A 26,529-nucleotide genomic window follows, 5' to 3' on the forward strand; every position below is an offset into this window, starting at 1 on the left:
TTATGGAGCGTCGGAGCGCACCGCTGGCTGCGCGCCCCGCACGCCCACCATGCGGGATGAGCGGAGAAAGGAACCAGCAGTTCTTTGCTCCTTGTTAAGTCCGTGTAGAATCTCCGACGCGCAGTTTCCAGGTGTCTTTCCCGGACACGCTTCGGGCTTGGGGAGCCTTGGGCCGGTGAAGCCCGCAGTGATTGTCCTGGCAGATGTGCAGCAGCTGGCTGCGCGGATCTCCCGCTGCCCTGCCCGTGGCTCCCTGTGCTGCACAGCCCGACTTGAGCTCCCTCACCCGGCCACGGCCCCGCCGGACAGCGGCAGGAAAGGGTCCCTGCCCCCGCAGGCAGCACGGAGGGATGTGTGAATGTCCCCAGCCCCTGTGACCAAGCAGCACGGAGATCACACATACAATGACTTACATCCATTGACTGACATAAAGTCCCAAGCTACGTCAGGGAAGGTTTAGGTTGGATGTTAGGAAAAAAATTTTCACTGAAAGAAGAATAAAATATTGGAATTGTCTTCCCAGGGAGGTGGTGGAATCACCATCTCTGGATATGTTTAAAAAAAGACTGGACTTGGCACTCAGTGCTATAGTCTAGTTGTGGTGTTAGAGCATTGTTGGACTTTATGATCTTAGAGGTCACTTCCAAACTCCTTATTCTGTGATTCTGTGATTCTGTGAGCGTGCAAAGGTTGTTGTTACCCAGTGGGATGGTGGCTCAGGAGCGAGGGCTTGAGCTGCAGAAGAGGCCAAGATCGTTAAGGCAGAGGTCAGAGAGCAATGTTGCTATGCCATGTGATATTCTTGGCAAAACACTTCATAAACAAACCCAGATTTGTTTCCATTCACATTGGGTTTGTTATTACGTTACTACTATCTTACAGGCAATTTTAGGAATACCAGGAGCATTCCTGGCCCATTACAATTTTCTGTGCCATGTATTTCTAAGCTCAGATGTCTTTCTTGTTGAATTCATCTTAATAGCTGTGCATAGATTTTTAAGAACATTGATAAGATCTAAACAGAGGAGGAATTTATGCTGATGGAGCTCATTAATAATTTGTGTCAATGCCAGCATCCTGTATCAAAATCTTACCAAGTTTGTCAGAATACAAAGTGGCTTCAGCCCTGCTGGAGGTTTCTTTTTTTCATTCTTCTTCCAAATTATTTCTTCATCCTTTATTTCAGTGTGATACCGCCTGATGTCTTAATAATGGTGATATTTGGGTCATAGTTGCAGAAAATACCAGTATTTTCAATGTCAGTGCCTAAAGAATTCTCACCAAATATTCAGGAACTCAGCTTGGCTCCAGTCAGAGGAAGAATGAAGAGAAATTGCCAAGGGATTCAGTAAGATGTGCACGTGCTTAAGTATCTGAGAAAACATAGGAAGAGTTGCTATTGCTTTGATTTATTTTTGCAGCTTATCTTCAATGCTCTGTTATTTAATTGTTATATACTCAAAGTTTTAGATGATCATGATTTCCACTGCATCTGTGTAAGAAAAGAAAGGTAATTAACAGTTTTGGCAGCAAGCATTTTGAAGGGGGAAAAAGGGAAAAAAATAGTATAGGAAGGGCTCAAGAAGAGAAGAAAAAAAGATAGAGAAGAAAAGTCCAAATATTTTACAAAAAATGGAGGAATAGACTTGTAGAGGAGGGAAAGCCAACAATATTTGACAATTCTCTTCAAGCAGAGGAGAGAACAGTCAAAACTGACCTTACCACAGTGTCTGAGCTGTGGGGAAGGAGAAGAGACAGTGATATTAACCACTGTAACCGAGGAAGGGAAACTGAAGAGCATGATTAGAAAAATAAAATCCATTTTGGTCAAGCCAAATGCTAAAAGATAGTGAGTCAACCAAGATTAAAGATCCAAGAACCTCTAAAGGATGCATGATTAAATGGAAGTAAAAAGCAGCAGCATGGACAAAGATGACTGAAACTTGTCAAAACTAAGTGATAAATAAACTCTTGTAGACAGATGAAATCACTTAAGGATGCAGGTTTAGGGATGCAAGACTCCAATTGCTGTCCAAGCATAGGATTCCTTGCCAGTTTCTGATTGATCTTTTTATTTTTAATTTTTTTGTTTCATTCATTCATTCATTCCTTCCTTCAGAAGTGTGTGGGCAGTTTGTGCTGAATTGCTTCTTTGGGAACGTTTTACTCATCTTAATCACGGATGATCAAATGAGCAAACTCATAGGATGAATAAAGGTTTTTTTATTTCAATTATAAAAATGACGGCCGAGTAAAGAAACCCATTAAAGCATGTATCTTTATTAAATTCTAAAACATTCTAGTCATCAAGTTTTACAATTACTTTACACTGGAAATTCTATAAGCAGAAGTTGGAGTAACAGGAAATTATTGTGTTCCTGTCTTCTCAGGAAAATCAGAGAGCAATTATTTGGCTTTGTATTCTTTGACTACTCATACTTATGTATGTATGTATATATTGACTTTTGAAGAAATATACAGCCAGGTGTGGCTGTTCTCTGAGTAGCAATGTTAAGATCTTGGTGATAACTCTGGGGAGAAATATTAAGTTGTTTCCACTTTCCATTAAAAATCTCACAAAATTGTATTTAGCGACAACTTTGAAACAAGCTCTGGTTTTCTTGTTCTTCAGAGCTGACATTGTAGCTGGAACAAGGTAAACCTTTATCAGGTTAGAGTGTTTTCCATCCCTATAGCAATGTCTCTTGTACAGTGAAATCATGACATGATTTATAAAGTGTAGGAAAACAACTTTATAGACAGATGTGTAAAAATTTTGCTGCTTGCCTTCGATGGTGGATTGGGGAAAAGAGAGAGATATTTACAGATGTATGTAAAACAAGCAGGCTTGTCATGAAAGAAATTGATTTCACAAGCCCATTGACAAGTTTAGATTGGTGTGCAGATGTTATCTGTTACACTCACAAAGTTCTTTTTAACCTGTGTCATCACAGTGAATGATCAACTTCCATGTCACAATTATCTCCTGAGCCTGTAATGAAGCTGGTGCTTTACATATTATCTAAAACAGAAAACCACCTCTGATGTTTTCCCTTGTGAATTTGATTGTTTACTGGGAAAATCCCCACCTTTTCCTTTAGTCACATCCTTTTTATTCATCACAGTCTTACTGTGCCTAAACATTTCATGTCTGTCAAGCAGACTCAGAAGGCTGGAGACCGGCTTAAGTTGAAAAATAGTTTTGGCTTGTTTTATTTTCTGGTTCTTTCAGAGTATACTTAGGTCAATTCTATGCATAAATTTAGAAATTCATCTTTTTAATTGATGGTCTCATATGACTATGGGTTCCGAGAAACTCTGCTGAAAGTAGATTAGCAAATATTATGTTGTAATAGCCTTTGCCTTCACATGCTATTTACCAGCACTGAAAGGAGAGAGATCTTTTTTAGCCCAAATTTTCACTGAAGGCAGAGGCTAAATCAGTGCTGTAGGACCCAACATTGTCAGGACAACTGCATAGTTCTGGGAAGGACTGAGGAAAACTCTTTAGTTACCCTGTGGCTTCATCAGCCCTCAGTACTGGCAAGACAAAGGCTGAAATGATGACAGGAGGAGTTCCACTCTTCTAAGATCCTGTAAACAACAAGCAAGGATTAACCTGAGGGCTTGAAAAAGTTTCTCACCCTATTTTCGCTGACATGCTCTGACAATATATAAGATAGTATCACAGAACTTGTGCAAGCAATGGAAAAAAAGTTTTATAACCATGCTGTTGTTTAACAGGATTAGTTTTTTTTTGTTCTAGGTTGTTTTTGTTTTTTCAACTCTCATTTTACCTGCTCAGTGCAAAACCAAAAACAAAACCAAAAAAAACAGGAGTGCAAGTAAGTGCTGATTTTGAGATTTTGAAACATTTTCAGAGTGAGATTTTCTTCTGTAGTGTATCCCCTCAATGCTACCCTGGTAATTGCTGCAAGTCTGACCCTGGCTCAGCTGAGTGTGAGGGGTTCTCCTTGTCAGCCCGCTGGAGGTGTAGCTGGGGACAAATCTGGAATTGTGCCAGGTGTCAGAGGCAGGGAATGAGTTTCCAGGTGGCAGGAGAGGACTGGAGTAACCAGCTTGGAGGCTGAGCTGTGCTAAGGCAGCACAGAAGATGACAAAGCCATAGCAAATGTCCCTGTGGTCTGCTCCTGCTGCCTGGCCAAGCAAACCTCAGGGCAGGACAGTGTGGTCCAGTCTGCTTTAAAGGATTATTCCAAACTGGATTTTGAATATATCCAGGAAAATTGCCACAGAGCCTGCAGAATCTTTGGGGGTTTTTGTGTGATAAGAAGATTTCAAGGAGATTAAACCAATGCAACCCTGATCTTCTGTTGAAAATGTCTTTCATAAATCAGTCTTGGAGCTCTTCTAAGGCATTTTGGAGGAAAATTTGCTTCCACAGTGATTCATAGATTTTTCACTAATTAGCTCAACAGCAGTTCCACTTTCTCAAAAGCAGTCACTGAAGCAGCCTAAATCCAGATTTAATGTCCATTAAAAAGGAAATGCTTTAGTGTTGGGATTTATATCAGTGTTCTGGTTCTCAGGAAAGTACTGCACTTTTATAAAAAAGAATCTCTTTTTTTTTTTGGGCCAAATTCAAACCAAACCACAAGATAGATTGGTACAATATTATTTATATGGATAAGCTTGATGTGAGCTTATGCTAAATCTGAATATGTTTTTTCAGAGACTATGGGAGCAGGATTGAGGAAACAATTTGACCAGTTAGGGATGCAACTTTTGCAAAACCAAATGCCTACAAAAGTTATGGTGTTGGTTTCAGAGTTTAGGCCATTCTCCAGTTTTTCAGATTATGGTGTCACAGAAACTGGAGGAGAAAGACATGAAAAGAACAAATATAAGGGATTATGTTCCTTTCCAGAGCATCTCACCTATATATGTCACTCCTGACAGATGCTAGAGTAACACGCCATGAATTCCTCCACTGAAGAAGGTTTCAGGGCCATAACTGAAAAGCAACCTAGTCTTACCTGTCATTAAAAAAAACTGTAGAAAGCTTTTCTCATGTGTGGTGTCTCCTTTGTTGCCCTTCAAGACACTATATATATATATATATATACATAATATATATATTATATATATATATATATATAATGTAGTACCAGATTACAGATTGTTATTGTTTCAGGACAAGTGTTTATATTTTTGTTATCATCTTTCTCCATGGTCTTTCCTTCTATTACGTTTCCCTGGTCTTTGAGCTTGTTTCTCTAAATCCTTATATGGAATCTCTGATAATCCCTACTGGCATTTTTCTGGACTTTCTCCAACCTGCCCAAGTATTTTTGATCTAGATCTTCTTAGCAAAAAGTAAAGTGTAAGGGTTACCTCCCAGGGCTCAAACAAGATGCTCCTGCTAACAGACAGCTTGCTTTTACAGCAGCACAACCCCATGAACTCTGGCTTAGCTATTTTCATTTTCTGCAGAACGAGTTACAATGAAATGTTAAAATGTTAGCTCTGTGCACCTTGCCCCACGTGGCTTATGGAGTCTTTTTAAGGAGCAGTGTTTGCTGGCTGTTCATGAAACAGGATCCTGGATCAGAAAGAACATGCATCCACCAAAAACTCAGAGAAGTGACTCCCCACATTCTCCTTGTAAAGAAAGAGCATGTGATTTTTACGGCTGGCTTTACCATAACTTGTCCTTACCTGAAAAATCTCGATTAGTTGTTATGAAGAACAAACTTAGAGAGACTAGAGACCTAAAATCACAATCACCTCCCTCGTGGAGAACTTACTGTGCTTATGGATCACTGCCACCTCATCACTGTCTCCCCTTTCATTTTTGTAGGGTCCACTTTTCTCTGATATGAACCAATTGTGGGAATGAAGATTTTACCTGTGCAGCTCACAGTCTTATCTTTCTTGAAGACTTGCATTTTCGTATTGACCAAAAATTGCACCATAATATATAAATGTGGTATTTTTGTTTACCAGCATGCCATCTGCTAGCATTTCAGAAATTCACTACAGTATCTGTGGCTTTTCAACATAATGGCAATATTTATGGTAGAAAAAAATGGTCACACTTCTAAATGTATTGGTTAAATTATTATAAAGAGTATAATGTAAAAAGTTGCATCTAGTGTAGAGATAGTCACTATAAAATAGCCCAGTTTTTTTTCTTATTGTCAACAGATTAAAACAAATTTATTTGAAAATGAAATTTATTTTATTTTGAGCTGGGGGTTTTATTAGATAATCTGATTTCTTGAAACAAACAAACAAACAAATAAATTCCATAATTCTGTTGCTTTTTATTTAATCTGCTTTGAATCTATACCCAGCATTGAAAAAGGCAGAACAGATTGTTTCAGTAAATGCCTCACTTTCTTAGTGCAGTGCTACAGAGCACACCTCTCTGCTAGATTTTGCATGAACACTTCCCCTCTAGTTTTGGATTTATCAAGCAAGAGAAGAATGTCATCCTGTGAAAACCTTGTCTCTTTTTTCCAACTTCAAAATCAGACAAACTGGTCAACTGCCCTTCTTCTCTATCTCACGTACAAGAGAAAATTTGCAAAAAGAAAATACGTTTGGGGAGACCGGATGACATATAGCTAAGGGGGAGGGGGGGAATAGGACAAGCGTTCCAGCTGGGAGTCCCTCCATTAGCGCTGGCAAGGAGCAGCCCAAGTGCCTGCCAACATCCAAGTGCTACATCATCTCTGCGTGCTCAGGAGTGGATCTATTGGCATTCGTACCTGCTGGTTTAAATTTACGCTCCTTCCTGTGAAAGCTGAAAGTAGAAATGTTGGCACCTGAAATCCTCCAGCCCCGGACCGAGCCACACTGGCAGGAGAAAGGCTTGAACTGTCTGCAATCAGCCACAAGGCAAAATTTAGCTTTTTCCTTCAGAAAGGAGAAAACTGAAATATGCTTTTACAAAAGAATCGTCTGGAATTTTATTGTTTTAACTTTAATCCCAGGAATATTCAATGTGGATGCGGAGTAAATAATTCCCCAAAGGAAATGGGAACAATTAGCTGTTAGCATAGGAAGACAAGAGGAAGAGTGGAGTTAGAGAGAAATATCAAACTGGCAGCCCAATAATTTAAATTTCTGCACTTTATTTCCGTTGGTGTACCTGTATAAATCATATTAAAACAGCAAAACCAAAGCCGACCCATTCCTTTAGGTGCTGCCTAATATTTGTAAATACATCCTCAGAAAAACTACCTTAAAACAGAAGTCGTGGAAACGGAATAGATTTTAAATCAAATACTTAGACTTCTTCTCCCGGGGGATTCCCGTGGTGAGCATACGTGCGAGGGGGCTGCTATTTAAAACGAACTTTCAAATTTGGCAGAGCTGGGGGGGAGGAGACAACCTTCCAGGCAGCATCCCCTCTGCCACCCCCTCGAGGGCTGCCGCTCGTGAAGGGGTACGAAGACGTGTTGGGGGGGAGCGGGGGGAAGAAATCAACCCAAACCCAAAAGTGGTCTGGGTTATCACTTGGAAAAAAAAGCAGAAGCCAGACCCCAAAACCCGAGAGGGTTTTGCAATCGTCGTTCTGCAAAACGAGGGTGGCGAAGCGGCGCGGCGGCCGCCCCCATGCAGGGAGAGAAGGGGGCCGGGGCACCCCAAAAGGCGGATGGCGAGGGACACGGCCATCCGTCCCCGGACGGCAGCCGCTCGCCAGTGCTTTCTGTATGTTCGTGGGTTTTTCTCTAAATTTCCCAGCTAAAATCTCATCAACAGAACATCACCCGCCCCGCGGTTCTCCCCAGGTTTATCCATCTCCCGGTGAACACAGGGTTTCTGCCACCGGGAGTGACAGTCATCAGCGGCTGCAGACACATAGACGAGGAGCGGCCGGGATGTTCCCGGGAAAGCTCCCCATCCATAGGAACGGCGAAAACGCCATCCAGCCGCGCCGGTCACCCGCTCCCTGCGCGGCCGCGCAGCGTGCGCGGGGCTCCGCACGCCGCCGGGGCCGGCGCCAGCGGCACAGGCGTCTCCTCCCACCGCAGCCGCCGGGAGCGGAGAAGAGCTGCAGGGCGGCGAGGCAGGGGCGGGGACTGGCCCCGTCGCACCGGGGGTCCCGAGGACGGTCGGGGACCCTTAGCATCCCTGCCCGGCCCGTGTGCCGCCGGTGCCGCCGTGCGCGGCAAACGCCAGCGCCTTCGGGCGGGCAGGAAAGGCGCTCCCGGCCTATCGGGGGGCGGTGGAAGCGCTCTCTGCGCCCAGGCGCTGCGGAGCATCTCTCCCGGGCCGCTTTTCCCCCTCCCCGTTCTCGCTCCGGCGGCAGCACGGTTGTGTCCCCCCTCCCCCGTGTCGAGTCTCCCCGCCCCCGCCGGGCCGGTGCTCGCTGCGCCTGGGCAAACATCCTGAGCGGGCAGGTGCTGCCGTGACAGAGGGTCCTCGGCGGGTGATGCATGGGCGGCGCGCAGCTGCCCGGTAATCCCCTTTCCCGGGCGCCTCTTCCGTGCGCGGAAAGGCGCCGCACCTGTTCCTGAAGTTGTGCGGCGGAGATGCTGGTGTTGCTGATAGTTTCCTCTCGGAGCGCGGAGTTACTCCGCTGCCCTGGCCCGGGCGGACAGTGCGGGCTCCCGGTAAGACAGAGCACGGGAGCCGCTCGCTGCCGCCACGGGGCCGCTCGCAGGTGCCACTTTGTTCCTTGCCCCGGTGAGGAGCGGCAGGTGCCGCCGGCAGCGCTCCCTCCTCTGCCGAGGAGCTGAGGGGGCCCCGGTGTGCTCCCTTCGGGCAGCGATCGGCGCTGCCGCCCGCCCTGCCCCTGCCCCGCTGCACATCCCGCCGGTGCGGAACCCTCGCCAGCCACACGCGGCGGCTGTCGGGGCGCCGGCAGGGGCGGGAATTCCCGGGGAGGGAGCGGCCCCGCTCTGCAATGCGGTCCCACCGCTGCAGAGGTCGCCACGCGTGAGCGGTGCAGCGGCGGGAGCGGCCCCCCCGCCCCGCCCTGCGCAGCGCCCCGGCCGCGCCTCGCTCCGCGCCGCGCCGCGCCGCGTTTTTTGTGAATGGGACTCTCAAGGAGCGGGCCATGACGTCACCGCCGGGTCCAATCGGCGCCCAGTGGAGGACCGGGCCCCGGCGCGGTGATTGGCTGGCGGGCGCGCGCGGGCGCCCACGCAGGCGGCGGCGGCGGCAGGTATAAAAGGGGGCGGCGGGCAGTGCGTGACACCGCGGCTCGGCGGCGACACCGGCACCGCGCCCGCTCCTCCGCCCGCGCTCCGCTCCGCACCCGGTAAGCGCCGCGCCGCTGCTCCCCGCGCCGGGCGGGCCGGGGGGCGGCAGCCCCGCGTCTCTGCCGGAGGCTTTGGTGCCGCCGGTGGTGGGCTCGTGTGCGCGGGGCAGCGAGAGCCGAGGCGGCGGGGTCGGTTCTTCCCCGCTCGGTCGCTTCCTACCCCGCCGATGCGCCTGTGAGACGCCTGTGCCGCTTTGTCCGGCCAGGACAAAGTGCTGCGGCAAAGGTCACGGCCGGGGCGCCGCGGGGAAGAGGGGCATCCTTTGGAAGCTGGCTCATAGTCCCCGTCGAGTACTGGGAGCTGGCAGACATGAGGATGATGTGGTAGTTGTGATGTGCTTCTTGGAGTCCAAGACACTGATGTTGTGAGAGAGGTGTATATCATGTCATCAACAATAGATATTTTTACAGCTTTTGTGCTTATGACTGATTTTTAACCTATTCTCTTCTCTGGTTTCAGTGTAGAAGTATTTATTGAAATTAAACTACTTAATTTTTAGTGTAATCTGAACGGGGGTGTTAGTGTGCTGGCTGGCAAGAGGCAAGCAACTTCAGGTAAAGTGCTAACAAGGGCACTTTGTTCTCAAAAATGTTAAACACTTATTGTTTTGCCTTGTGATTTATATCTGTCCGTGTTGGACACACAGTCTGTGACATTGTGTGCAGTAGTCACAGGAACGCGTTTTCTGCCAGTTTGAGGAAAACTGCTTTAAGTTGAATGCAAATAACTGCAGCTCTTAAAAGCCACATTTTTCTGCCCTGTAATAGAGCCAAGCTATAATAAAATTTTGAGAAAACTAAAGCACAGTAGCAATAATCACAATAAACAAAAAGGTGGATTTAAAATATAAAGTGATTCATATTTGTGCTGCTTGTGGTTAGGAAGCAATGACCTCTTTAGTGGAACTTGCAAAATTGAGAGGGTTGGAAAACAGCCATTGCTTGATGTACCTCTTTGTTGTAGAGAGGAAATCATGGTTATGCTGAAGATTTCATCTTTCCTTGCTGTTTATGCCTTGGTTGTGTGCCAGATGGACAGCTTCCAGGCAGCCCCAGTCAGGTAAGAAGCTGGTCCTGTTGCTGAGTGCTCTGTCTGAATGGTATGAAAATACTTAATATTCTTGAGAGGTCCAGGAGAGAAACAGACCACGGTGAAGGAGAAAGGTGGCTGCTTTTTGTGCTGGGGCGTTTTGATTCCATCTTTAAACCTCCCAACGCTGCGTGTGAGGAGAGCGCATCGGGCTTTGCACATTCACCCCCTGAAAGGCACTGTCAATGACACACAGCCTGCCAAACCCCTCTCCCTGCAGCAGTCTGGGCTTTACTCACCCTGTTTCCCTTGCCTCTGCCCAGACCTGGCTTGGAGTCCATAACGGATCGAGTGACTCTCAGTGAGTACGAAGCTCGGAGGTTATTAAATGCGCTGGTGAAAGAGTTCATACAGATGACAGCAGAAGAGATGGAGCAAGCCTCCGAGGGGAACAGGTAAGGACTGCAGTCCTGGGCAGCAGAAAAACAATGTGGGAGTGTTATATGTTTGATATTTAGCAAAAACCATTTGAGCAGACCCTCTGCAGGTCAAGATTTTTTTGTTGTCTTGGGGTTATGGCTAAGTGATAAAGGATGATATTGCAGAGGCATCCTAGTGTTGGTGTCTAGGGAATGGCTTCCACCTAGTTAACCTGCCTCTTATCTATCTCTTACTTCTGAAAGTGGAGGGCAACTTGAGCTTGAATGAGTAGGTTGTGTTAAAATATAGCAGCAAAAGGTATGTCTTCCCAGTGGGAGTGTCAGGGGACTTCTCAGTCACTCTTGGATTCTCTGTCGTGCAAGTGCATGCTGTTGTAAGGCATGGAAAGTCCCTGGCAGGAGGGATGTTTTCCTCCTGATGCACGCAGCACCACTCTCCTGGGACCAAAGGCATGCAGCAGCATTTGCATTATCCTAACAGGATTTGCATTGCAGTGCATGGGGATGGATGAGACACTGAACAGCATGCTGGATATGGGGGAAGTTAACTTCCTGACCTCTGACTGTATGAGCATCCAAAAAGGCTAATGGACTTGCTTGTCAACAGAACTGGATTCATTAACAAATGGTGTTTTCCTTCTGACTGCTTCTATATGGATTTGCCTTGCATGGAATGTGATGTGGAGGGTTCGGATTTATTTTGAATGAATTTAAGTTTCCTAACAGTAGATCTTTTGTGCAGGGAAGAAATGCATGAATGTGCATGCTTGGGGTTATTCTTCCTTTGGGCATGTTTTTATTTTTTTCCCCCCTGCAGCCTGGATAAACCCATTTCCAAACGCTGTGCCAGTCTGAGTACTTGTGTGCTGGGCAAACTGTCTCAAGAATTGCACAAATTGCAAACTTACCCTCGCACTGACGTCGGGGCTGGAACTCCTGGCAAGAAACGGAGTGTGCTGAGTGACCTGGAACATGAACGCTATGCAAACTATGGGGAACCCCTAGGAAACAACTAGACATGCTTATTTCTCCCCCTTTCCCTTTTTTGACCAGATGCATGTGGATATAACTTTGATTGCTAACTTTGCTGTCTTCTTTTGATTCTGTTTTTCGACAGAGAATGTTTAAGATGGACCTAATGTTAGGAAGACCAAGAATATAACATGCATACCAAACTAGGGGAAAAAATAAATAAAAATGATCAGCACTGCCTTGACATTCCAAATGATTTTCTTAGATATTGATTAAAAAAAAAACTCCCAAAAATTTCTTCATTTCTGGCTGCTAAATATACAAGTAGATTCTTTCTTTTGTGCATACCCATGCACTTGTTCAATAAACCTATTTTTCTATAAGGGTTAGATCTGCTTGGTTTAACATTTTGTTTTAGAATGTGAGATTTCTAGAAGAGGTTAGAAATGTTTTGCAACTTGTCTTGATGTTCAATAGAAGTAATGCTAGTAACTTCTAGAAAAGTTCAAAGAGAACTTAGAAGTCAAAATACATATAAATTGATATGTACTGCTATAATCAGGCATGCATGCAATCCTTTGGTAGGGACCCTGAGAAGCAAAGAAAACAGGGAGGCTCATACATATTCATTCTAACAAACTAGAAATGTAATCCTGTTTAAAACTGGGTACTGAACATGTCCAGGTAAGAATTTTGTGGTCTTTTTCTTTTCTTATTTTACACTAGGTCTTTGCACTATATTTAAAACTTATGTACCTTTAAGGTATTTGTGTTGATTTACAATTCACCTGCCTTAGGTTATCTTGCATTAGGAGCCAAACCCAGATTTCTTTACAGTTCTGTTGCAGCACGCATCTATCATGTAATTAGAGGCCTCTTTCAAAAACTTGGCATTGATTGTAAAAACAACTCTTCATTGTTAAAATTAGTAAACTGCCTTGTGATGCTTAGCTGAGAAAAATCCCTCCTACTGCAAGAAAAACTCACTGCTTTAGTAGAAAATTCTTCAAGCGGGGATTGTCTGAATGCATTTTCCTTGAAGCTCCCCATCTAGCACAACTCTTAGCTGTAAGCTGAATTGTGAGCAGAGAACTGATAATGTCCAAGTCTGAACTGCCCCATGGAGAAGTTCTGTACTAGACAAAGGTCTAGCTGGAGGAAAGGGAGGTTCTCCCATTCTCACTAAGCACCTGGAAGCAGTGTATTTATGTGTGGTTCAGCTCTGAAGGCAGCTAGTCAGTCACTGACAGAGCTCCTGTAGTGATCAGTGATGCTGCAAGTCCATGTGTTTTCTGGCTGTTAGGGAGTACAGGTGTTGGAGTGAGAAGTGAAAAGTCTGTGTTGGCTACTGCCTTTCAGGAGCACCTCAAGCAAGATACAAATGTGAGTTTTTGGAGGAAGAGGGGATTGTTTAAATTCTCCAGATCTGAACCTCCTCAGCTCCTTTCCATGGCCATAATGCCTGGCTGGAGGCAGGCAGTAGCCCAGGTGCAGCTGAAAATCTGGCCTGGATTTAATCTTCAGTCCAGCTGCTTTTATAAAGTGATCCTGACACTGAGAAAGCCATAAAGAAGCTTCTTTTAGCAGTTAAAAGCCATGCACAGAAGGTGCAAATGCCTGCTGCACAGCCAGCCTACTTTTAATCCTGCAACAGAACCTTTGCTAGTCATAGTGATGTCTCACTGCATGCAGGGTTCGTGCTGCAGGAACTAACTCTTCCTTTTCCTCCTGAAAAGCAGTGTAACAGCACAGAAGAGGGCCTGCAACACAGCCACCTGTGTGACCCACCGCCTGGCAGACTTCCTGAGCAGGTCAGGGGCAGTGGGCAAGAACAACTTTGTCCCCACCAACGTGGGTTCCAAGGCCTTCGGCAGGCGGAGAAGAAGTGTGCAGATATGAGAGGCTGAATGGTGATGTGACCACGGTAAATGCACAGCACCAAACAGAACCTGGGCATCTCCAACGTTTTAGTTGTGTGGGGGGAATAACAGACCTGCAGTGGTCACCTCTGAGAAGACAGGGGGAGTGTAAAAAGAAAAAAGATGCTACAAATCGAACAAAGATGTGTGCACAAGGGCTTTTGGAGATGTTCTGCTTGGGTAACTACTTTCACAGTGCATTAACTAAACACAAAAATTTGGTTGGAATTGTTTGCTTGTTTTACCACCAACATTTCATTATCAATGTATCAGTAACTCTGGTGTTCTTTCTTACAGATTGCAATGAAACCGAAAACTCGACTTTAATTTCTAATGGAAGCAACTCTTCTTCATAAACCAAGACCACCAAAAAGATTAATTTTTCATCCTACTATTTAAAATGTTTTATTTAATACAAATGAAAACACTTCTGTTATGTATAGTAAAAGAGAATCTAGTTATTAAAGTTAAATTATTGTATATTCTTTTTATATGCAACTCTATTTCAAATAAAATGTGACGGCATCTATTATTTATTTATCTTCCAGCTTATGTGATCCATGCTACTTATCCTGGCCCTACTGCCAAATCTCGGGGATTATACTAAACTGCTGCCTGGCAAGGCATATGTGTATTATACAGTGTGCTGTGCCTTGATGTAAAACACTTAACTATCCTGATTGTACAGTATGTTTAAAAAAAAAAGAAATCACTTCAGTATTGTATTATTTGTGAATTTACGCAAAATTAAAAAAAGTATTTTAGATACACTTGGATTGAGAAACTGATTTTTCATTTGGACATGCTTCTGGAGACATGTGGCACCAAACCAACATCATTGCAGATCAGCTAGTCCATTGATCTGCTCCAGCCTTATTAACTATAAATACTAGGATTTGAGTCAAAAGTTCAGAGCAGAAGGAATAGCTGCTTTTTATATGTATTAAAAAAAGCCCCAAATGACTCAAAAGATGCCACTTAGTGAGACTTCTGCTAGAAAAATAAGATGAAGCCACAGGTACATCTAGTAAAAACATGGGGTCAAATTTCATTGTGTAGTTTAAAACTAAATCTTTTTATGCAGGCTCTAGTTCAGATGAAGTGGCCTGACATCCGCTGTAGATTTTTGTGTAAAGTCAAAAAAGTGAATTAGGAGGAGAAAGAAGCTACAGAAATGTACATTTCTTTGAAGCAATGCTGAGACAGAGTCTATTTAGGGATCAGGGATAAATAATTAGAGTGAGTGGAGAAGAGGGTAGCTGGATCCATTCCATGGACTTCTAAGTGGTGCTGCCAACTTCCTTCTCAAAGCTGCTGCTGTTTCAGTTTAGTAGCTGAGTCAGATATTTGTTTAGATTTGTTTCGTGCTTTACAGCCTGACCCTAAAATCTGCTTCATCAATTCAGATGAATCCCAGAACGGGTGAGGGAAGAGGCCACAGGTCATCATGTGGTCCCACCTCCCTGCTCCAGCAGGGTCATCCTGCAGCACAGGGTTGCATCCAGAGGGCTCTGGATTATCTCCAGTGGGGGAGATTCCACCTTGCAAAGCAAGGGGTGGAGGTTCTCAGGCTGTCTCTCTGTGTCTCTGCTGCAGGTGTCACAAAGAGGAGCTTGGACAGCAAGGCCAGCCAGTGACTTCCAGCCCGTGCTCGCTCCTTGGCTGCGTGTTTGCTCCTCGGGGAGCACCAGCCCTGGTGAGTCTGTGTACACAGCAGGCCTTGCAGGAGATGAACCACGGCACTGTCTTTGTGCAAGGATCTGCTTGGGTTAGACCAAAGTTTTGGAGCTGTAAGTGTTTGTTGCTACGTTTCGGGTATTTTTCCTCATTTTTCTTTTACACAAAGTGGGGGTCGTATGCTGGGATTGCCTGGCAACCTCAGCAACACCTTTCCCTGTCACTGCAGATCCTCTGGGCACAGGTGGCAGCTGTGTTTCTTCCTAATACAGCACTCAGCAGTTTAATCTTCTCCAAGATAGATTGCTAAGTACAATCTTTGGGGTGAATACATGTATTTTAGTGATTCAATATTCAATAAGAAGCCAGGCAATGCCTATAGGCCCCTTCTGGCTTTGAAGACTAAATGGTCAGGCAGTTTATTTTTTCGCTTTTACAGCCAGTCTCTGCTGAGAGACACCTGAGGCTCTGCATAGTTGAATGTCAGTAATCTAAAAACGATTAGTCCCTCTTTTCAGTTTAACAAAGTTATGCAGAGGATTTCCTCAGAACAACATTGGACACCACAGCATAAACCTGACACATACAACATTCAAGTAGCCTTGGTGCTGGCTTTTACCTTGTCCTGGATATAGGAAATTTGGGTGAAACTTTTGATACATGGTTTTTGTGCTGATTGTTGTTTTCTTTTTCCTTAGGAAGAACTAGCTACTTTCCCACCTGAAGATCTATTCATGTTGTATCTTCGGTCTCATTTCTCCTTAGGATGTCTGTCTGCACATCAATGCAATACACTTAGCAGTACATGTCCCTGAAAAGGAAAGAGGGTTAAGCACTATGGAAGCAAGGGGGAATACAAAAAAATGGAATTTTCCATAATGTGAAGGGATAGAAGCCCTTCACCACAAAACTGAGGTACTCAGAGCTTTAGGAGAAGTGGATTGTTATTGAAACTAGAGAAAAGCAGAGTTGTAAGTAGTAATATTTTAAGGAAAATTTTTGTAGTTTTAAGGCAGTAAACATGGTAGAAGGAATTAAAAAGCTGCTAGAAGGTTGTCAATGGCTTTGACTGGCTGTGAACAAGTGGAAGAAATTGTTTCCATTTTTAATAGATAATGTCTGGGTACTATTACCAAACTTGTTAGTTCTCAAGTAAACCCCAAACTTCTACTCCAGGAGAAAATCTATTTTGGAGTTAGCATTTAAAAAGGAAAAGTGTGGTTTCTAATGTATTTTTCTTTCCATTTTAATATATTGCCCTTCTAAGAATACTTGAAGCTGGTGGGAAGTATAACATTGGTGCAATATATGTGAGTGGCACCAAACCCAAGTTACTTAGCATTCAGTATTCATGCACAAGTGTCTATGTTGTTTATGAGGCAGTATCAGCCTGACTGTAGTTTGGTTCTAATATTTTTTAGATGTCTGTTTGTGTATGTTTCCTTTAAGGTTTTTTTTTTTTTTTTTTAACCTGAGTGCAAATGAAGTTTTGGGAGAGTACTTTGCAAGCAAAGGCAAAACCAGAAGAAATTTCTGAGAAAGAAAGGGGACAGGTGGTGATATGCTCCTAGAGCTGACTCAGTTTTTGTTTCAGGATCATTCACCAGGACATTGCTGCCCACACTGATTGAGCATCATTTTGAAATAACCCAAGTGGACTTCCACTGTGGCAATTTTTTTTCTCCTTCTGTTAGTGAAATTTAATTCATCTTCCTGAAAGCTTCCATTATCTGCAGTGTTAGAAGGGAGCAGAGCTAATGTTATTGCTTCTGACACTGAACACTGCCAAAAGCAACTTATATCAGGCAGTAGTAAATTTTGGTATTGGTTATCTAATCCAGCATTGTCATGTCTAATTAGCAGATTGAACATCTCGAAGAGGTGAAGAGTTTAAAACATGCTGGAGAGTTCGGATGTGCGTTTTTCTAGGCTGAACTGTCTCAGAACAGGTGAATACTTGTTCGAGATAAACTGGGTGCTTCAAGCCTGGCTTCACCCAGGTTGAGCACTGGCAGCTTGGCTCCAAACTGGCCACAATCACTGCCTCAGTCAGCTGAAGGCTGCCTTGGCAGCTTAAAGGGCTCTGCATGATACACACCTTTTCTGTCTCTTTACTATTCTCCACTTTAGATGTGCCTCATGCCTTCTGAAATTCTTCTTTTCTGTAATTATGCCTCTTTTTTTTTTTTTTTTCCCCACAGAAAGGAAATAATTCCCATTTTCAAATTACACCTAACATTGTCACACTTTCTCTGTGAACTTTCCAGTCTCTGTGAGATTTCTGATTCAATGGAGTAATCAGAATCATTGCAACGTTTATCTTTTCTTTCTATTCTTGGCTTCACCACAGCTCTTATTTTCACCAATTACTCTTTTGGCTGGGGCTGAGCTGTGATCCCAGCTAAATGATTAGTGTCACCTCCATGAGAGCAAAGAATTGCCTTGCCGTCTGAATGTGGAGCTTGAAGGCTAGAAGCACTGAACAATTTGTGTTATTACCGACGGTAGGAGCTGCCTGCCAGACCCCCCAGGTGTCTCCCTGAGAGGCCACCTACCACCCCAGGGCACAGAAAGGGGACAGGACAGCCAGGTTTGCAGCCACTAGCTCCTCTCCTCCCCCAGCAGTGTGACCCAGACTCTGGGTGTGATGGAGAGTGCCTCTCCTCCTCCTCCTCCGCCAGGGCTGATGGAGACAGCAGGCTCTTGGCAGGACCTCTGGAGGCATGGAAAAAGGAGCTCATGCTGGAGCAGGTCTGTTGGCAGAGGTGTGACCCCATAAGGGACTGTGCTGAAGCAGCCTGTTCCCAAAAGACTGCACCCTCTGGAATTGGATCAATGCTGGAGCAGTTAATGAGGTGCAGTCATGGGAAAGACTCACACTGGAAAAGTTGGTGGAGGACTTTCTCCTGCTCCTCTCTGGAGCAGAGGAGGAGTGTGAAGAATCCTCCCCAGGTGGAGAAAGGAGCTACAGAAGGAGCCTGTGATGAAATGAGCACAGCTCTCATTCCCCATCTCCCTGCACTGCTGGGGGCAGTGACAAGGTAGAGAAATTGGCAGTAAAGTTACACCTGGGAAAAAGAGATGTAGGGAGAGGTGTTTGTAAGACGTGGTTTTACTTATTATCATTTAACTGTGATGTGGTTGTAATAAAGTAAACTGATTTCCACAAGTTTAGTCTGCTTTGCCCACGACAGTGAGTGCTGAGTGACCTCTCCCTGTTCTTATCTTGTCCCATAAACCTTTCATTATATTTTCCCTCTCATGTCCATGTGAGGATGAAGAGTGACAGAGTGAATTTTGTGGGTACCTGGAATCTAGCCAGGATCAACCCATCACACTAAGGGAGCATAATCACATGGCTATTTGGAACCTTTATAGTTTTTTGTAGCTTTGCAAACACTTTGAATGTCCAAATATATTGTTTCAGACACATTAATTTGCACATTATTCTGCTGACATGCTCGAAGGACTGTTACAGGTTTTCACTGTCTTTTGTTGTAGAAGGAATCAGTTATTCTAGTTAGCATATGTTCCTAAAATAGTTGAATAAATAGTTTATAATTCCATTTTTAGCTCACGGAATGACCATGATTTTATATGGAACCGTGATTTTATATGGAACCATATCAAAGTTGTTATTTGTAGTGGGTAGGAATGGCCTGTTACTGGGAATGAATGCCAGGAAAGTGCATCAGGGGAAGGATGACAATCCTTGTAGTTCAGTGAATTCCATGTGGACAGGAAAATTTTATTTATGGAACAGTCTTAGTAGCTCAGGGGAACATTTTAGCATATCAATCCTGCTAGACAGGCTGGAGAAGACAATGTTGCCAGGGTCATTCTTGAGTGTGTACATTTTCCAAGGAAGGTTTCACTCTTAGCTAATGCAGTCCTTCTTTATAATTCTGTAGTTAAAGATACAATCTAAGAGTTAAATTAGTTATGAAAATTAATATTGATTGTTGTTCTTAATGCAATAGAAGCAGAGGATTACATAGAAAAAGGAAATGGTTCTGACCTTCAAATACTGGAAATACAGAGTTTAAATGAAAACTGCCATAGTTTTTGTTAAAAAGGCTTATAGATAGGCAGATGCGAAACATTTGAAGCACTTTATGTACATTGAAAGCGAAGTCAAAGATTTTTTTCATAAACTTTCTGCTTTGGCTATGTCTAGTTTAAGCTTAGTCTTGGTAAGGTTGCACACTTCAGTGGACAAAAGGTTTGTTTGCATTATGTGAATGCCCTTTGCTGCTTTTTCATGGCTTAGGTTCTCAGAAGAAACAAAATGTCCTTATTGTACCTTTTCCTAATACACAGTGGCAAAGCACTGTATTTGTAACAGTGTGTTCTAAAACCACACACATTTGGTATTTAACTTAATGAAGTGTCTTTGTGACTGAAGGTCTTGATAGGATTTGTGTCCCTATTCTGTTATTCCAGTGACTTTCTCCTAATCAAAAGTTTCATTGCTTATTTATTATTGCTTGTTAGATTTGCAGAAGCTGCACTTCATAGGCTGCCACTGGTGCCACTGCAGTGATGTGGCAGGTAGGATTGGAGGTCAAGCCTCTACTCTTACAAAGACCTGTAATCTGACAGGTGAAGAACTTTTCCTGTTCAGGTGCTTTTGATGTTATGTCAAGATAAAATTAGCTTGGGTTGTCTCTCACAGCCAGCCAGCTTTAAACTGATCATGCTCCATCAACCTCCTAAATTCCAAGAAAACTGCTTTCTCCATTAGGTTGTTGTGGGTTCTCTAGCTATGGACACCAAGATTATCTTTTATGGCCAATTCCCCTCCCCAGCCAGGTGTTGCTCTCATATCAGAAATTCAACCTGAAACCTGCTGGGTGTCACAAAGTACAGCCTTCAGCCTGCCACTTGTGCATCAGGTGCTTTTTGCTGTATACCATATAATGGCCTGATTTAGTATCCCTTATGTCTCACAAGTCACTTTTTTTTCAACCGTGCTATTTCCAATTTGGTTGGCATTTTTCTGGTGAACTGAATCTGGTGAGTCTCAAGCTGCATCAAGGGAAATATAGGTTGGATATTAGGAAAAATGTTTTTTACAGAAAGAGTGATAAAGTTCTGGAGTGGTCTGCCCTGGGAGGTGATGGAGACACCATCCCTGGATGTGCTTAAAAAAAGACTGGATGTGGCACTTGGTGCCATGGTTTAGTTGAGGTGTGAGGACACGGGTGGGACTCGATGATCTTTAAGGTCTCTTCTAACCCAGTTATTCTGTGAGTTCTGTGAATTCTGTGAATCTCCTTTACAGCTCTCACAGAGGATTCTAAATTGATATTAATAGAATGTGTACCTATAAAGCCTATTTATATCACCACAAAAGTATGGAGTGCCTGTAAGGTAAACAGAAGTCTAGGCTAATATTTCCATGTGTTCATTTCAGTCCCAGGTTAAAGTTATATCCGGGAGAAAGAGAGGGAAAGGTGTCACTTTCTGTTTTAGCAAGTTTTTAGTGACTGCATAGAAATGAAAACTCCATAAAGCTGCTCAAGTTAAGGGAGTGATTGGTAAATACATCTTCTAGAAGCTAGAGGGCACAGGAGCCACAGAAAGCTTCTGGTATAACTCAGTTACCAGGAGGTATGAGTGAGCCAGAGTAACTTTTGCTTCTTTTCACATAAAATGGCACTTGTTACTCAAGTTCAAACAGATTTTTTTTCCTCTTTCTGAAGAGAAGTGGCTGAAAATCAGAATTGTCTTTCCGGATTTTTATCAGTTTTGCTGATGGTCTAAATGAAAATAAATTATTCATATTGCTATTGATATAAATGAAGTTTCCAATATAGGCTTCCCATTTTTAATCCAGATTAGTTCAGTAATAATAAAATTTTCTGCAGGAGCTCCTGTCATTAACCATTTATAGAGAACTACTGAAAACTGTTTTAATAGAAAAGGTCAAAGGTACGATCCTGGGCAGAGAAGTGTTACTGTCAAGCCTAATAACCACAGATTTCAGAGTTTCACTTGTCTAGGGGAAGTATTTGAGAACTTTTCCTCACCCTTACCGAGTATTTCTGTGATAGTCCTGGTGTATTTCATGTTACAAGCCATGTGTCTTACCAATGTAATACCTGTGTGAGGAAGACATTGGGAAACTTTTTGGTACAGAACAATCCTTATTTGGTTTGCATTTTGAAGTTAAGTTCACAGACCTTACCCTAAGTGTGTAAGTAGAGCAGAATATCCTGACCTGCTCTTTGGAAGGCCTCCCTAAATTCCAGCATATTTTGTTTTCAGTTCCAAGTAAGCCAGTGAGAGAAGAGAACTTTGCTGGTCTGCAAAGGATACAAGATGTATGTATGAATTAATATATGCTCAGGGCAATTGGTTTCTCTCTCAAGCAGAAAATCAGAGGTACTGTGAGTTTGTAGGACTCCTGCATCACAGAAAGTATTCCCTCCAGCATTTGGGAATTTTACATTTTCCACAGGCTTTATGCCTAAAGTCAGGTGGGTGCTGAACCACAGGATGATATTCTAGTAAACAAACCAGCACTGGTGGCGTAATGAATCTCTGCTGAATTATTCATTGGGTCCTGAATGATGCAGAGAGAGTTTTCATAGTGAACAGCCCTGAAGATGAGAGCAGTGCCAGGCACAGCCCTGTGCCTGTGCTGTGCACCTGGCCTGTTTTCTCAGGTAAACATCTGCAAAAATTCATGTCTTTCCATAAAAGGACTGGAAAAATGTTTGGTAGCTGTCAACCAAATTAATCTTGAAATTTATGACTCATTTGGAATAGTCAATCTAATTCCAAAAAATCCCACTTAAGTGCAGGATCTAGTGCCATGGACATAACACTGAAAGCATGTTCAAGCACTTTGCTACAAAGAAATGGACTTGTACACATTTTTAAAGGAAGCACATCTTCAAAGAGAAGCCTCATCCCAAAGTAGGTATCTCGAGGTACATTACTCCCACTGCTGTAATGGTTTAAGAATGACCAGGGATGTGTTAATGTGAGTAGGAAATTTAGAGGGTGTCCAGTATGGGCAGAGAAGCTGGAGTGCAGAAAATTATGATGGTGAGGCCAGCTGTGTCTATAAAACTGAACTGGTCTTTCCAATAAAAAAATATCTGGAGGTTTAGTTTTGGATGGTGCTGAGAGGGAGTGTCTGCTGAAGCCTGCCAATAGTGATGGTGAGTGAAGCAGTGTTTCACTCACAGCTCTGGAGGAAATATTACATTGGGGGTGGGGGAAGGAAAAAAAACCCTCTGTAGAATGAATTTAGAATCCAAACCTTTCCAGAAGCAAATTAGTTTTCCAAAACCCCGCTATAAACTTTGGTGGAAGCAATAAAATGTGCAGCATTAGGTCATGTTATTCTGGTTGCTGGTGTCCATTCGTGGCAGAGAGGCACTGGCAAGGAGAATCATGCTGTCACTTCCGATTTGTGCTGGGCTCGAATGGGGTAGTGATGACAGGTGCTAAGAGAAAATCCAAAAGCAAAACAGTGGGTAATACCACAGGGTTTGAGAAACACAAGTTATAAAATGCTGTACTGTCTGCTCAGTGAGACCCTGAAAAAAAAAAAGGAAAATAAAAAGCATATGAACATATAAGCAGGGCAGCATTTTGGACTGGGCAATAATGATCCAAGAAAAAGCTGATGCACTCAAGCTTTACCTAAGTGACTTTGCATCTAATATAATGTATTTTTAACATTATATTAATATAAAATCCTAGTGTATAGTAATACACAGAATAATTTAACTCAGTTGATGTCCCCTTTTATATGTCTGGCTTGCTTCTGATGGTGGTTACTGTTAAGAGCTTTCATACTAGTTGAAATCTATCAAGAAAAGGTGCAGAGTTTGCTTCATCATCAAGTAACATAGAGTAATTTATTTTTTTAACGTGTAATGTTTTAAAAAAATATAATTTTCAGTTTTTTACAACATTTTTCTTCATTAAAGATGAAGTACAGCTTATTAGGATGTCTTGTAATCTTGGAGTAAAATGTAGCAAATTAATCTGATTCATTATTGTAAGAATCTAAAACGTTATTTGTTTTGCTACTGGATATTAAAGCATAGGGCTGTTGGAGAATGGGACTCTGCTTAAAGGCTTTTTTTTCCCTGACAGTAATTTGTGGGAGACTGAGACATGGCTTGTCCTAACAGTGCAGATTGAAATTTAATACAATATTATCAACTCTGTGCAGTGTAAAGCAGTCTTTGCTTTTCCTATAGCAGATGTGCATCCCACCTTTTACGACTCCATTTGATGAGGCTGTGTTGCTAGACAGAGGCATGGAAAACTTTTAGTGTTGTTTCCCTGAAATTGTATGTATTATGTGCTGCCACTGTCAGAGGCTTCCCCATTCCTGCCTGGTGACTGGGGCTGTCTACTGGGTTTGGCACTTTATTCTCTGTGCTTGACTTGTAAGAGATCATAATTTATAGGAGACAGGGAAAGTAATGGGAAACCATTCACTCTAAAAAGTTAAATACTAATGATTTCTCCTGCACAGTGGACTTGCAATTTTTGTGATTATCTTTGCCTATAGGGCTGAAACAGGATGATGTTCAGTTCCTGCTTCTCTGAACTTTTGACACTCTCTCTGGCTGTTTTCTGTATGTTATTCCCCATCCAGTCCAGATGTTTCTGCACATGAGCCACCCAGCCATTCAGCTTGGTTTCTTTTCTTTTTTTTTTTTTTTTTGGCAGGCAAAGCCTTGATTTTGTCCTGTGATGGAGGACAGCATTAGAATGTGGAGAGTACCCATTTTTTGTGGAAGGACTCCAGTGACTTCGGCATTCCTGCAGGATTGGATGTGGTTACTGCCCAGCTGCTGCTCCAAAGCTGGCTGTGGCAGAGGTTGTGTGATTTCTGTAGTGTTTCTTTGGCCTGTTTTGGGTGCCTGAGACTGTTTGAGCTCGTGGAAATCCCACAGGAATTGTCCTTGGGATCACTGGCCCTCTTCTCAGCCTGTGCTTGACTGATGCTGCCTGCAGCCTGCACTCCTAAGGGACCTTGATGTTTTCAGCCCAAATGTGGCTCTTTCCCTCCCTTGAAGCATATGTTGACTTGTAGTATTTCTAAAAAAAGGTTATGTGAAAAACTGGTTGATCACTCTTCAGGCCAGATTTCTAAACTAGCTCTGCACCAAGCACATCTCCCTAGGATGACAGAGCCAGGCTGAGTGCTGTAGCCAGAAACAAGACAAAATTTTGAAGGCATATTTCTCAGAAAAGCTGACTTTGGGCTATCTTGGCAAGATGCTGATTGAAGTTCTTGTTTTTGCCACAGTGCTTTTATGGGTGGGAAGAGCATGTGCAAACCTGGCCTTCATCACAGAGCTCTTGGCCTAGGTTAGGCTGTCTGGGACAAGAAAAGCTGGGTTTCCTCTGACTTCCCCTATGGCTTGTAAAGCGCATTTTACATTATTGCATTGCTGGAATAAATCCACGAGGGAGGGAGAAGAGGAGAAAGGAAGTTCATGTCTTCTAGTCAGAAGATTAAGAACAAACTTGAGTTTGGGGGCTTTGGTGTGTGCCTTGCTGTAGACACTACCCAGTTACTGCTGGGGCAACACGGAGCAAGGGCTGGGCAGAGACTGAGAGCACAGCTAAGGGAGAATGTGAGAAAAGTAAAATGAGAAAAGATAAACTGGAAAGGGCTGAAATCCAAACCTCAAATTCAAAGAGGGAAGATTACTCTGTTTCTCCCCATTTCAAATTTTTGGGGGGCCAGTTTTGACTACAAGGTGTGTGGAGGAAGAAATTTACCCTAATCTTAACAATTGGGGATGCTATTTAATCTGCATTGGGTTGTGGTGGTTTAGCCTGGCAGGCAGATAAACATCACACAGCCAATCATGCCCCCACCACCAGTGGGATCGGGGAGACACTGGGAAAAAAAAGAGTGAAATTCGTGGTTTGAGATAAAAACTAGGAGAGAAATGGAAGGGGAAATAACAGCAATAATAATGATGATAAAGGAATTAAAACACACAAAACAAGCGATGCAGGATGCGACCACATCCAGTAGCCAGGAAAAAAAAAGAATGTTGGTGGTACCATTAGGAGTGTTAAGGAGCACTGATATCAATGCCAGTGCTCACCGAACAGTTTGAGCACTTACAATGAGAATAATTAATACCAGTTTCCTGAGAAGGTGGTGGAATTTGCCAAGCATCCAAAAAACAACCAGACCATTTTCAGGTCCTGATTATATCCTGACGAACTGCTTGACCCTAAGGGCCTGTAGCAGCCATGACAGTCTGCCTTTGCAAAGCCCCTTAGAATAGACCCATTCAAATGCAGACATAATTACACCTCTCCTCACAATATTATATTTCAAATATTCTCCCAGTAATCAGAATCTCTGCAGTGTGTGAGGAGTGAAGAGCCCCTTTATCCTTACAGCAGAAAGCGTATGAACTGTTATGAGCTAAAGAAGGTTAATAATGAGAAAGGCTAATAGAAAAGGCTTTGAGGCATCATCACAGTCACAAAAAAGGCATGAGGAAATCTGAGAGCGAGTGACAATGCTGCCCCTTTACCAGCAAATGCCCCGATGGAGTGTGAGTGAGAACAAGAATCCTCTGCCTCCCCCGCAGAAAATCACAGCTACAGAGGAGTTGTTGTATATTTGAGCTTGTTCCCATGGTTTTAATCTTCTAACTTACTCTAATTATTCCTATTCAAGGCTGATTTATGTTTGGCAACTTTATGTTAGGAGGAGTTCCCTTTAACTGAGCAACATATGCTTGCAGGCAGGATGGGGGGAATATGATGTGTTCAGATGCAATCTTAGGCAGTGATTTGGCCAAGAAAATCTCTCTGACACTGCCTGTGCAGACAGATTTTTCCTTATTTGCAGTAGGTTTTCTGTCTCCCCTTGATGAAGAGCAGCAACATTGCTCTCATAAGGGATTCCATCCAGTTGTTTCCCAGGGTTTTTAGGTACTCATACAGAGTTTTTTTAACAACTGTATTTTTTTTTCACATGAGCAGTATGTAACACAACAGTAAATCCATGAGAAGTTTCCACCAGCTGTGCTGTGTTATGCTGCAGCAGTCTGCTTTCCAGAATGGAGAACAAGTTTTTGTCAGCTGGCCTCAGTACCCTGACACTGTGATGGTGACTTTGCAGGAGGGAGTGGGACACACCTGGCAGCTGTGTAACAAGGAAAGTTGGAAAATTCCAAGCTCTCATAGGTACTAAGTTGTATCAAAATCGGTTTTCTACTAGGGGAAAATTGAGGAATTAGCTGC

The 26,529-nt window shown here is 43.4% G+C and overlaps 1 protein-coding gene across 3 annotated transcripts; it reads left to right on the plus strand.

Moving 5' to 3' along the window:
* Positions 1-9,080: 9,080 nt before the first annotated feature.
* Positions 9,081-14,364, plus strand: LOC100228652 (calcitonin gene-related peptide 1). Of its 3 annotated transcripts, none has more exons than XM_030273836.4 (5): positions 9,106-9,235; positions 10,200-10,295; positions 10,589-10,720; positions 13,414-13,601; positions 13,894-14,364. In XM_030273836.4, exons 2-4 carry the CDS (start codon positions 10,210-10,212, stop codon positions 13,574-13,576), a joined length of 381 nt encoding a protein of 126 aa, XP_030129696.1. In that variant the 5' UTR covers positions 9,106-9,235; positions 10,200-10,209; the 3' UTR covers positions 13,577-13,601; positions 13,894-14,364. The 3 variants fall into 3 exon arrangements, with proteins under 3 accessions (XP_030129695.1, XP_030129696.1, XP_030129698.1); XM_030273838.4 differs by having other exon boundaries at positions 13,417-13,601; XM_030273835.4 differs by lacking the exon at positions 13,894-14,364 and having other exon boundaries at positions 9,081-9,235; positions 11,523-13,465.
* The last annotated feature ends 12,165 nt before the right edge of the window (positions 14,365-26,529 follow it).

The sequence above is a fragment of the Taeniopygia guttata genome, chromosome 5 (genome assembly GCF_048771995.1).
Source record: "Taeniopygia guttata chromosome 5, bTaeGut7.mat, whole genome shotgun sequence".
NCBI classification, from domain to species: Eukaryota; Metazoa; Chordata; class Aves; order Passeriformes; family Estrildidae; genus Taeniopygia; species Taeniopygia guttata.

What these genes read in the sequence shown, in the direction of transcription:
- LOC100228652 (XM_030273835.4), top strand. Translation starts at nt 10,210, where the DNA reads ATGGTTATGCTGAAGATTTCATCTTTCCTTGCTGTTTATGCCTTGGTT. An exon ending in TTCCAGGCAGCCCCAGTCAG is followed by an intron (nt 10,296 to 10,588) that starts GTAAGAAGCTGG and finishes GCCTCTGCCCAG; the next exon opens with ACCTGGCTTGGAGTCCATAA. An exon ending in CAAGCCTCCGAGGGGAACAG is followed by an intron (nt 10,721 to 11,522) that starts GTAAGGACTGCA and finishes TCCCCCCTGCAG; the next exon opens with CCTGGATAAACCCATTTCCA.